Here is a 13,430-nt window from a genome sequence, read left to right as displayed (position 1 = left end):
CGGGAGCCCGACGTGGGATTCGATCCCGGGTCTCCAGGATCGTGCCCTGGGCCAAAGGCAGGCGCCAAACCGCTGCGCCACCCAGGGATCCCCTATTTTCAGTTTTATAGATAGAAACAAATAGTTTTCTAAAGTAGTGTACTAATTGACATTTCCACCAGTTGTATATTGAAGCTGTGAGTTTTAACTCCTTGTCAAATAGTCCGATAACATAAGCCACATGTGGCTGGCTCTTAAGCACTTGAAATGTGACTAGTCTGAATTGAGATAAGCTGTAAGTGTAAAATACTCAAATAGGTACAGATTGTACAAAACTAAAAACTTTTATTACCTAGTTTCTTTTTCTTTGCTGAGCAATAGTTAGTTTTCTTTTTTTTTTTTTTTTTTTTTTTTTTTTTTTTTATATTTTATTGGTGTTCAATTTACTAACATACAGAATAACACCCAGTGCCCGTCACCCATTCACTCCCACCCCCCGCCCTCCTCCCTTTTACCACCCCTAGTTCGTTTCCCAGAGTTAGCAGTCTTTACGTTCTGTCTCCCTTTCTGATATTTCCCACACATTTCTTCTCCCTTCCCTTATTTTCCCTTTCACTATTATTTATATTCCCCAAATGAATGAGAACATATAATGTTTGTCCTTCTCCGACTGACTTACTTCACTCAGCATAATACCCTCCAGTTCCATCCACGTTGAAGCAAATGGTGGGTATTTGTCATTTCTAATAGCTGAGTAATATTCCATTGTATACATAAACCACATAGTTAGTTTTCTTTTAATGTGGAGGCACAGAACCCTGGCTTGCCAACTGTGTTATGAAAAGTGATACTTCAGGAGCCTAAACATCAGTAGGGGTTGTAAAAATGTCCGTGCTGTGAGCACCTGACTGGAAATCAGAGATAGCAAAGCAATATATACTCTGAGCCCTCCTGCCCTGGCTTTTGTAAGTTAGAAATGAAGCCACCATGGTACCATCATCTTCTTGAGCAGGAAGAGGGGAGACCATGAGGAATACAAGATTCTCTTGAAGAGTCAGGGATGTTTAACATCTAATATGTTAATATCTGCTTTTTAAATTATATCTTGAGGTCAAAATTAAAGGATAATCAAAATAGATATAGCTTGTTTGCTCCCTGTCAAACTTGACTGAATCAGGAAGAAAGATTTTATCAGAGATCATTTCATAGTATTAGCCATCTTCCCAAACCACCAAAAAAGACTTAAATTAGAAACTGAAAAGGTGGCAAACTGCAGTTTTTCAGAGTAAGAGGTACCTTTTACCAATCCTTGGGCTCCACACAGCAGTAGGTAAGGCTAAAGCAGAGTTTTGGATGGCCTCACAAAATAGGAGCAAATTGACTCCAATGGCATGATTAAAGGATTATATACCATGACAAATGGGATTTATCCCAGGGATATAAGAGTAGTTTAATGTATGAAAATAAACTAATGTAATACATCATGATAATAGAACAAAGGAAAAAACCCACATGATCATCTTAATCGAAAAGGCATTTGATAAAATCTCAATGATAAAAAATACTCAGCAGACTATGAGTAGAAAGGGAACTTCTCAACATGGGCTTCAGAAAGTCAAAACAGTTTTGAAAAAGAAGAACAAAGTTAAGGAATGCAACCTTCTCAATCTCAACTCACTACAAAGCTACGATTATCAAACTAGTTTAGTGCTGCCATAAGGATAAATGTAGAAATATGATCCAGTCAAAAAATGGTCAAAAGACTTGAATAGACATTTCTCTAAAGAAGATAGGCAGATGGCCAGCAAACCCATGAAAAGATGCTCCTCATCATTAGAAATTAGGGAAATGTAAATCAAAAGCATAGGATACCACTTCACACCCCGTAGGATGATTGTAATAAATAGTAACAATAATTTTAAAAAAAATTATGGGGCACTTGGAGGCTCAGTCAGTTAAGTGTCTTTTTTTTTTTTTTTTTTCTTTAAGATTTAATTATTTGACAGAGCACAAGCAGGGGAAGCAGCAGAGGGAGAGGGAGAAAGCAAGCTCCCCATTGAAGCAGGGACCCTGACATGGGACTTGATCCCAGGATCCTGGAATCATGATCTGAGCTGAAGGCAGATGCTTAACTGATTGGGCCACCCAGGCACCCTGATTGTCTACATACTTTTAAAATGGTTAATTTGGGGGCAGCCCCGGTGGCGCAGCAGTTTAGCACCGCCTGTAGCCTGGGGTGTGATCCTGAACACCCGGGATTAAGTCCCACATCGGGCTTCCTGCATGGAGCCTGCTTCTCCCTCTGCCTGTGTCTCTGCCTCTCTCTTCGCTCTCTCTCTGAATGAATAAATAAATAAATCTTAAAATAAATAAATTAATTAGTTAATTAATAAAAATAAATAAAATAAAATAAATAAAATAAAATAAAATAAAATAAATAAAATGGTTAATTTGGGGGGTGCCTGGCTGGCTCAGTTGGTGGAACATGTGGCTCCTGATCTTGGAGTTGAGAGTTTGAGCCTCACGTCAGTTGTAGACATTGCTTACAAATAAAATCTTTTTTAAGAAATTTAAAAATAATAAATTAAAAAGATAAATTGGTTAGTTTTATGTTATATGAAATTATCTTTTATTTTATTTTTTTTAAGATTAATTCATTTATTTATGATAGACATAGAGAGAGAGAGAGAGGCAGAGACACAGGAGGAGGGAGAAGCAGGCTCCATACCGGGAGCCTGACGCAGAACTCGATCCCGGGACTCCAGGATCGCGCCCTGGGCCAAAGGCAGGCACCAAACCGCTGAGCCACCCAGGGATCTCCTATATGAAATTATTTTAACAAAAATAAAGCTAGGGACACCTGGGTGGCTCAGAGTTTGAGCGTCTGCCTTCGGCTCAGGGTGTGATCCTGGAGTCCCAGGATTGAGTCCCACATCGGGCTCCCTGTATGGAGCCTGCTTCTCTCTCTGCCTGTGTCTTTGCCTCTCTGTGTCTCTCTCATGAATAAGTAAATAAAATCTTTAATAAAATAAACCTATTTGAAAATGCTAATAGCATTTCTATATTTGAAAGCTTAGGGGGATCCCTGGGTGGCGCAGCGGTTTAGCGCCTGCCTTTGGCCCAGGGCGCGATCCTGGAGACCCGGGATCGAATCCCACGTCGGGCTCCCGGTGCATGGAGCCTGCTTCTCCCTCTGCCTATGTCTCTGCCTCTCTCTCTCTCTCTGTGTGACTACCATAAATAAATAAAAATTAAAAAAAAAAAAAAAAAAAAAGAAAGCTTAGGGAAAAAATGGATAATTTCCGGGGAAAATGTAACTTATGATGAGTAAGTCAGAAAAATAGAAAACTTAAAGATTAAACCATTAACTAACTATGTCAGTAGTTAAATTAGACCAAAAAACCTCCAGACCTAGATGATTTTACATTTGAGTTCTACCAGACCTTCAAGGGTCTTATCAGTTATCTTTTACACAAATTGTTCCAGAGAATAGAAAAATGAAGTGCTTCACAAGTCATTTTCTGAGGCTGCTTTTTTTTTTGATAACAAAACCAGAGTTTGTGTATTTTTCAATAAATATTCATTCTTATTAACGTCCAGCATTGTGACAACCTAATAAAATCATTGCTCTGAAAACCCTCTGTAAACCATAGGGTGGCTGGCAAGTCTTTGATGGCTGTATTAAATAGCCTTTAGGAGCATTGAGCAGGAAGCAATTAACTGATAGAATAGAGGGACAGGGGAATGTCTGGGTGGCTCAGTGGTTGAGCATCTGCCTTCGGCTCAGGGCATGATCCCATGGTCCTGGGATGGAGTCCCACATCACGCTCCCTGCATGGAGCCTGCTTCTCCCTCTGGCTCTGTCTCTGGCTCTGCCTTTCTCTCTTTGTGTCTCTCATGAATAAATAAATAAATTTTTTTAAAAAAGAGAGAATGGAGGGTCAGGTAACATTGGAGTTGAAACCTGAATGTTTAATAGGTGTATAAGGCAAAGAACTGAGGAAACGTAAGGGAAACAGCATGAGCAAAGATGAGCAAGAGGATGGCATGCGTAGAAACAAGGTGGGGGCTGATAGACATGTATGTGTATCAGGGTCATAGCTCTCCTTCTGTACCAAGGCAGAGGTATAGAAGACTGCGTCCTGAGCCATGGCATATGGTCATTCTTTGATTTACCTGAGCTTTCTGAGCAAGGTATGGCCTAGAGTCACTAAGCCATGGGCGTGGACACACACTAATAGTACTATTGAACTATTGCTTAATACACTTGTGCCCCCAAGATTGTGCTCATTTCTTGGAAGGGAGAGAAACACAAAAGACTCCACTTTTTTTTTTTTTTAAAGATTCTGTGTTTAAGTAATGTCTACACCCGACGTGGGGTTCGAACTCACAACCCCAAGATCAAGAGTCGCAGGCACTACCCACTGAGCCAGGTAGGCACCCCCAGAAAAGGCTACATCTTAAAATCAGTGGCAACCACGTGACATGCAACTACTCAAAGTAACAACCTTGCTTGAGTTTCCTTTTTCTTGTGTGTTACGTGGGGAGAATAAAATTCACCAACCCCAGAGGATTGTTGTGAATGAGACAAACTTAGAGGGGTGTCACAACAAGGAACTGGTTTCCACCACATCCTCATGTTAGCAAAAGCTAGTTACCTCGTAACAGAATGTTCCAAACTATTAGAACCTAAGTCAGGAAACTTAACACAGCCTTCTGGAATCCTGGAGAAGAGTGAATGAGAGAAGGTACAGTGCAATTTCAGGACTAGAAGGAAGTAGGTTATGAATTCTCATTATCCAGTGGGATACTGGGGAATAATAGTTCAAAATATGATTTGGGGTAAGAATATGCCTTACTGGATTCCCAAAGATGGTACATAGTGTTCCAGTTAAAAGAGTCTGGCCAGAGGCAGCAGCCGTGGTGGCCCAGCAGTTTAGCGCCGCCTTCAACCCAGAGCGTGACCCTGGAGACCCGGGATCGAGTCCCACGTCGGGCTCCCTGCATGGGCCCTGCTTCTCCCTCTGCGTGTGTCTCTGCCTCTCTCTTTTGGTGTCTTTCATGAATAAATAAATCTTTTTTAAAAAAGGGAAATTACCAGGATCTAGCAGAGTCTTTTCAATATAACTACCTTCCAATTATTAGATCTTAAAATAGTAACAGTAATTTCTTAACATCAAGTGTCTCATCAATGTGGAAATAGCCCCAAAATCTTTTAGGTGGTTTTTTAAGGGGGGGAGACTCAAGATCTAAACTAGGTCTTTATATAGTGTTTGAGATGTTTTTAAGTCTCTAAATTTATAAGTTGCCCTATCATCTTTTCAGTTTACTTGGTGAAAAAAACTAGGTTTGTACTTGTATAATTTCCCTTAGTTTGGATTTTGCTTATTGCATCTCCATAGCCCTGTTTAACTTAGTCTATTTTGTATTTCTTTCTTTTTCTTTCTTTCTTTTCTTTTTTTTATTTGAGAGAGAAAGTACAAGCACAGGGTGCAGGTGAGGGAGGGAGAAACAGAAACCCTGCTGAGCAGTGAGCCCAACTCGGGGCTTGATCCCAGGAGCCTGAGATCATGACCTGAGCTGAAGGCAGACACTTATTTAACTGACTGAGCCACCCAGGTGCCCCTACTTTATATTTATTATAAATTATTAGATCTAAAGCAGGAGTTGGCAGACCACAGCCCAAGGGCCAAATATAGGTCTCTACACATTTTGTAAATAAAGTTTTATTGGAGAACACCATGTCTGTTCATTTACTTTTTGTCTATGGCTGGAGCAGCTTGCACACAGCTTGCAGAACCCGGCTAGACAAAAAGGACCCAGTTCACTAACCATGGGAGATCTGTGTACTGATCACTGATGGCTACTTCTGATAGCACAGGTGCAGACATAGAAGTAGGCAGTGGTGGTTATACCTTCCCCTATTTTTACAAGGCTCTTCCCCTCCTGCTGAAATAAGTAACACTAGGAGATTTAAAGGGCCAGTGGTGCCCCCCTCCCCCTTTATTTTTCACTTTTCCCCTTTGGTGTGTCAGACTTTAAAGTTTAGGGCATTCCTAAATATATATGGGGAAAATTGAAAAGTGGTTATGTATGCCCAGGGAAAGGCTCAGAAAAGACCTAAGAAAACATATAAATTTATGCCTCAGTGGATCTAGCACAGAGACAGCCTACAATAGTAAAAAAAAATCAGTATGGGAAAGGAGAAGAAAATAATATTTCAGAGTTAGCTATCTCTGAAATAGATCTAAATGGCAGATCTACTACACAAAGATTTTATTTATTTTGAGAGAGAGAGCATGTATGTGGTGGTGGGCGGGTGGTGGCAGAAGGGGAAAGAGAATCTTAAGCAGGCCCCATGTTCAGTGTAGAGCTCTGCGGAGCCCAATGCAGGCCTCAATCCCATGACCCTGAGGTCATGACCTGAGCCAAAATCAACAGTCCAATGCCTAACCAACTGAGCCACTTGGGCACCCCTAGACAGAGACTTAAAACAATGGTCTTAAACGTGCTTAAAGAACTAAAGGAAGATGTGGAGAAAGCCAAGAAAACAATGTGGACACAATGGAAATACCAATAAAGGAAGAGAAAACCTAAAAGGAAACCAAAAAGAATCCTGGAGCTGAAAAATACAATAACTGAAATGAAAAATACACTAGAGGGTTGCAAAGGCAGATTTCAATGACAGAAGCAAAAAGTGCAGGGACTCTTGGGCTGCCTCAGAGGAACATGTGACTCTTGATCTCTCGGGGGTTGTGAGTTCGAGGCCCATGTTGGGTGTAGAGATTACCAAAAGTAAACTTTTTTTTTTTTTTAAAGGAAGTCAAGATAGGAAAATGGAAAATTTTTTTAAAAGATTTTATTTATTCATGAGAGAGAGAGGCAGAGACAGGCAGAGGGAGAAGCAGGCTCCTCACGGGGAGCCCAGTGTGAGACTCAGTTCCAGAACTGGGATCATACCCTGACTGAAAGGCAGACACTCAACTGCTGAGCCACCCAGGCATCCCAGGAAAATAGAAATTAATGAGGATGAGGAACAATCTTGAAAGAACGAGGATTGAAGAAAAGGTACTACTAAGGAACCAGTGGGTCTCTGTGGAGCAGACTAATAGGGATCGTGGAAGCACACTGCTGGTGGGGGTGTGAAATGGGACAGCTGCTGTGCAGAACAGTCAGTTCCTCAGAAAGATAAAAATACCATGTGATCAAGCAGTTCCAGTTCTGGGTTCTCCAAAGAATTGAAAGCAGAGTCTCAAAGAGGGATTTATACACCCAAGTTCATAGCAACATGATTCACACCAGCTAAAACAGAAGCAGGGGCATCCAGCTGGCTGTTGGTAGAGCGTGCAACTCTAGATCTGGAGGGTGTGAGTTTGAGCCCCCTGTTGAGTAGAGATTACTTAGTTTTAAAAAAAGTAGAAACAACCCAGATGTCCATCACTAGATGAATCCATACATAAAATAGAATATCATTCAACCTTTAAAAGGAAGGAAATTCTTCAATTTGCTCCAACATGGATGAACCTTGAGGACAGACATTGTGCTAAATGAAATAAGTGGTCACAGAAGGATAAAGCCTGTATGATTCTACTTACCAAGATGCCGAGTGTGGTCAAAATCATAGACAGTATAGCGGTGGTTGCCAGGAGCTGGAGGAGGGAGGAATGGGGAGATACTGTTTAATAGGTATGGAGTTTCACTTATTTCTTTAGTTTTTTAAGATTTTAATTATTTATTCAAGAGCGACACAAAGAGGCAGAGACACAAAGGGAGAAGCAGGCTGCTTGCGGGGAGCCCGAAGCAGGACTCAATCCTAGGACCCTGGAATCAGCCCCTGAGCCGAAAGCAGACGCTCAACCACTGAGCCACCCAGGTGTCCCAAGTTTCACTTTTATAAGGCAAAAATGGGATAGATAGTAGTGGTGGTTGCACAACAGTATATTTAGTACCCCTGAACTGTACTTAAAAATGTTAAATTTTATGTTATATGTATTTTACCACAATGGAAAAATAGCAGAGGGCATAAAGCCTATTGGAAATAACAGTATAAGCAAGTCAGGCCACAGATGAGGAGAAAATATTTGTAGCACATGAGTTGCAAAGCACCAGTATCCAGTAGTTCTGCATGTTTCTGTCCATCATAGAGAAATTCTCACACATAGACAAACTTATTAGCTCTCAGGGAGGTGGGGAGATAAGCTGGAGTTAATTTAAATGATTGTACTGTGTATACATGTTTAAATACAAAAAGCGATGTTGAGTGTTTATTAAATATAAATAAGGATGTCTAAAATGATCTGTTCAGAGTGCATCTTAAATATTTAACCCTGCTAATGTCTGTCATATTCTGTGATTTCCTCTATGTTTGAAATGTTTTATCATTAACTTTTAAAAGAAGGGGCACCTGGATGACTCAGTGATTGAGCGTCTGCCTTTGGCTCAGATCGTGATCCTGGGGTCCTGGGATCAAGTCCCACATCAGGCTCCTTGCAGGGAGCTTGCTTCTCCCTCTGCCTGTGTCTCTGTCCCTCTCTCTGTATCTCATGAATAAATAAATAAAATCTTTAAAAAAAAAAACTTTTAAAAGAAAAATAAGATAGGCCCTTTGGCTATAGATTGTTTGGTGGTGCCATTGCTGTGCTAATAGGAGTAGACAGCTGTGTTTGGCCGGTAGCTTAGGTCCACAGTCACTGCTCCTTAGTCATACACAGCCAGCAACTGCTCAGGTAAGTCATTTCAGTCTTCTGTTGGGAACTGTGATTGTTCTTCCAGGAGGCAGAAACAATTGTCAAAGCATTGTCAGGTCCAGGTTCTCAGAGTAAAGACCAAACATCTGAAAAAATGAGGGCATTTCATTACCTACTCCATTGTTGTTGCCTGTGAAAGCACAGTGCCTCTGACATTTCCTCCTATCTCACCAGGAGTCTGCAAACTGGGAGTGCCTGAGCATTGTCTCGGGTTTAAAAAAATTTCCCTGGGCATGTGGGTGGCTTAGTCAGTGAAGTATCTGATTCTTGGTTTCTGCTCAGGTTATGATCTCAGGGTCATGAAATGGAGCCCCTGGTTGGGCCCTTCACTCAGCTTACAGTCTGCCTGGGATTCTCTCTCTCCCCCTCTGCCCTTCCTCCCACTTGCATTCACGAGCAGGCTCTCTCGCTCTCTCTCCTCCCCCCCCCCCCCCACTTCCTCCTTTAAAATAAATCTTTAAAAAAAGAAAAAAGGGACGCCTGGGTGGCTCAACAGTTGAGCGTCTGCCTTTGGCTCAGGTCATGATCCTGGAGTCTTGGGATCAATTCCCGCATTGGGCTCTCTGCATGGAGCCTACTTTCCCTCCCTCTTCCTGTGTCTCTGCCTCTGTGTGTCTCTCATGAATAAATAAATAAAATCTTTTTAAAAAATAATAAAAGAATTTCCTTTTCTGGCTTCAGGCTGTGCTATCATCCATCTGTCTCAGGATTTGACTTCTCATCTTGATCACTTTTAGGTGTTGAATGCCATACAACCAAATAGTCTATTCCCGTTTCTAGGGAAACATTTAAATATTTATACCTTATTTTCTTTCCCCTGCGGGAGTAGTGTTGACAGGGAGATCCATCTATGTGGAAGTGTAGTATCACTGAGTTACGGGATGGAACCCATTCTTTCCTTCTGCAGACTAGGAAAAGTTCACATAGCATCCTTATTTTTCTTGCAGAACTCATAATACTTTATATGCACCAGAAATGCTAGCCAAGATGGCAGAGCCTTTCACAAAGGCTCTGGATATGCTTGAAGTGGAGAAATCTGCAATTTTAGGTAAGAAATCTAATCTTTTTTCTTTTCTTGATGTTTACCTTACCTCTAATGGACTCAGCCTGCAGCATCAGTGAGCCTGGGTGGTCATCTCCTTCTCACCTGGCATGACCTCAACCACCTGTTTTTGTATGGAGTTCCAGCAGGGTCTCTAGGAACAAGTGCATTTACTTCATTATCTTAGCATACAGAGATCTTCAGAGGCAGTTTCTCCCCTCTGCCACCTACCTCTCCCCCTGTGTTAACCCCTCCAGGTATTGGTATGTGTCAGAGCCTTTAGATTATAAATAAACCATGGTTTTTTGACCTGAAGGATATTAGCATACTTTCCTGCTTTCACATGTGAAAAAAAGTGTTAAGTCAGGTAAGATCTTGATAAATCTTTAAAAACAGCTAAGCTCCAATAGCTTTAATTAGCAAATTATTATATATGTTAAAATTTTTTAAAGAATGGATTCTAGGGGATCCCTGAGTGGCACAGCGGTTTAGCGCCTGTCTTTGGCCCAGGGCGCGATCCTGGAGACCCGGGATCGAATCCCACATCGGGCTCCCGGTGCATGGAGCCTGCTTCTCCCTCTGCCTGTGTCTCTGCCTCTCTCTCTCTCTCTGTGACTATCATACATAAGTAAATAAATAAATAAAAATTAAAAAAAAAAAAGAATGGATTCTAAACCACGTTTCCCAGTTGTTACCTTGATTTGCATGTTGCTTTAACTCATTTTTGCCGTTAATAATTAACTATGCAGTCGTGTGATATATACTGGGAAGGAAAGTGGTCATGTGTTTATTGGAAGACCTCATCCTTCTTAGAGAGGAGTCAGAAGACTGCCTCCTAGTGGAGACTTGAAGGATAGATAGGAAGGACCTCATCGAAGGATAGATAGGAAGGACCTCATCAGGTTGGAGGCAAGAGATGTTGAGCATTCTGGGCAAACAGAATGGCAGGTTCAAGATCCTGAGGCGTGCAGGAATAGAGAGGAATGACTCATGGCTGGAACACAAGAGAGCAAGGCAGTGGTTAGAAGTTAGAACTAGAGACATCCAAGTTGTCTAAACCTTGTGCCCATCTCTGAAGCTTTCTGCTGGCTCACTGTCACAGCGCCCACAATATGTCTTTAAAGCACCCGGTGCTTTATTGAGAGATCATCTTGAGCTGTCATCGTGTGTTTTGGTACAGGTCCCATTGGGAGAAACCCAGGCAAAAAGTTGGAGTGCCCAGGTATACTCTGAAGTCCTGGGCACTTAAATAGCTTACCACTTTCCTCACCAAAACCATGTTGTAGCAGTCACCTCGAGGGGAGCTCTTGGCACCTCCTTCTGGTGGAATATTAGGCCAGCTGCTTTGCATTTACAGCATTTCTCACCCTCACTCCCCAACCATATCTGCCTGCCATAGGGTGTTGGCAGGTTAAGAGCCTTGAGAGCAGGATAGCATGTTCCTGACCCATCTTTCTCTTAGGCTTACCTCAACCTCTCTTGGAACTGAATGACTCTCCTGTCTACAAAACAGTCTTGGAAAGAATGCAGCGTTTCTTCTGCACCCTCTATGAAAACTGGTAAGGAACCGTTGCTATTTCTATTCTTTTGTATAGGAATGCCATGAATAGGACTTCTGATGTAGAATTCTAGTGTGCAGGAAAGGTGAGGCAAAAATTTGACAGGAAACCATGATTCTAGTGTCACACCAAAATGAATTGGCTGGCTTTCTTATCTTTGCTTTTTTATAATTGTCATACATGTCTTGGTCCAAGCCATGACTTGAGATCTTACGCCTAACTTGTCTGTTCCCAGTGCATAAAATGCTGAGACCACAGTATAAGATACCGTGGGTGGGGCTGCATTTTATCAGAATCCTCACCATCCTAGCCAGACTTTGTCTTTGGGTCCTGGTTGTAGGATGGGGAGGTAACTGGCCCTCCCAAAGCCCACAACACCCCAGGCATTGTCACTCCCCAGTGCTCTGTTCAGCCAAGCCAGCTCCCCTCCCCCCCAAAAAAAGAGAGAGACTCTTCATTATAAATCCATACTACTTAGGAAGTAATGAAGGCTACTATTGATCTGTGTTTAACAAGATGCTAAATCTATCAAGTTCCCTTAAATGGGTGAGGGGTGTTTTGCTGATTAAGCCGATGTTCTCTTATGAACCAAATACAACTGGTTTTCTAGCTGAGAAATCTTAGTGTAGACTAGAAATTCCTGGGGCATTCGGGGCTTGCAGGAGCAAATGTGGGATTTGTCACTGGCCGTGATTCTCCCTTCCAGCTTCCATATCCTAGGGAAGGCAGGTCCTTCAATGCAGCAGGACTTCTATACCGTGGAGCACCTTGCTACTCAGCTCCTCAGCTCGGCCTTTGTCAACCTGAACAATATTCCTGACTACCGACTCAGACCCATGCTTCATATCCTTTCCAAAGTCCCTAGATAACCCAAAGGGCCAGAAGATGGAAGACAGGAATCACTCTCGGGCACCAGAGGAGGCAGAGCTGAGCAGTGTGGAATGGATGGAATCATTTATCTAAGTGTGTGATAAACTACATTAAACGGACAAGAAGGGATCCCTGGGTGGCGCAGCGGTTTGGCGCCTGCCTTTGGCCCAGGGCGCGATCCTGGAGACCTGGGATCGAATCCCACATCAGGCTCCCGGTGCATGGAGCCTGCTTCTCCCTCTGCCTGTGTCTCTGCCTCTCTCTCTCTCTCTGTGACTATCATAAACTTAAAAAAAAAAAAAAAAAACGGACAAGAAGATTGGCATAAACAGCAGGAAAAGCAGGAAGGCAGCCCCGGGGGGTTCTTGAAAGCGTTCTCCTTAGAGCTAAATCTTGATTGCCCCACTTCTTGGAAATATGAAAGATAAAGCTCTTTTTTTTTTTTTTTTTTTTTTAATCTCCTTTCTACATCCTGTCGGGTGCTTCCCCATACTTCATTCTCATTTGGACTTTTTTTTTTTTTTAATGTTTTTGAAAGTATCTTTCTTCCCTGAAGTTATAAGGAGAATGATAAAGAGGAGTTGGTTACGAAAGTGTCCCTCCTCTTTTTTTTTTTCCTGGCAAATAAGTGCCTGTAATGTGCAGCCTGATATCCATTCCTCAGCAGCGTGGGGTCTGTGGAAAAGAGCTTGAAGAGTTTTGCCTATTGACACAGAATGTCCTTGGCATCTTGCAGTTCCTTTGGGGGTTGACTGTGCCGAAGGGCGTCACCTGCTGCCTGGCAGGAGAGGGGTGCATTAGAATGAGAGGGGTATGTGCTCGTGTGCTAAAACTTCTTAACCCACTGCGCCATGGGTCTTTGTGAAGCCTCTGGTGCTCTTCTGTCCCCCGGAGCACTATGAAGCCCTGGTGTCTCCAATCCTTGGACCTCTTTTCACCTACCTCCACATGGTAAGAGATTGGTCAGAGAGAGTAGCAAAGATGACCCTTAGGTTGGCCTCTCACAAGTCTTGCAAGGCAGTTCCCAGAAGTGTTATCTCCTGGCCCTGTCCAGATGGCCATGCAGCGGTGCCACCCCAGCAGGCTCTGGGTTGAGCAGCCCCTGAGAACTAGACTGCTTCAGTTGCCTGTGAAGATTTGCAGGCCTCCAGTTCTGTTCTCAGCCTCCTGTTGAGGAGAGGTGGTCAGGAGAGTGCTTCCCCTGGGTCTGTTGCTCTGACTGGGATTAAAGCA

General features: G+C 42.6%; 1 protein-coding gene across 1 annotated transcript in view; it reads left to right on the top strand.

Annotated features, from left to right (window-relative positions):
* XPO5 (exportin 5) overlaps nt 1-13,430 on the top strand; it is a 51,559-nt gene that overhangs the window by 32,505 nt on the left and 5,624 nt on the right. Inside the window, 4 exon segments of the mRNA XM_025418868.3 lie at nt 9,674-9,774; nt 11,231-11,327; nt 12,034-12,170; nt 13,051-13,148. Coding sequence (XP_025274653.1) covers nt 9,674-9,774; nt 11,231-11,327; nt 12,034-12,170; nt 13,051-13,148 — 433 coding nt within the window.

Source organism: Canis lupus, chromosome 12, assembly GCF_003254725.2.
Source record: "Canis lupus dingo isolate Sandy chromosome 12, ASM325472v2, whole genome shotgun sequence".
Taxonomy (NCBI): Eukaryota; Metazoa; Chordata; class Mammalia; order Carnivora; family Canidae; genus Canis; species Canis lupus.
Note: the sequence above shows the minus strand (reverse complement) of the source record. Positions and strands in the feature narration are given on the sequence as shown.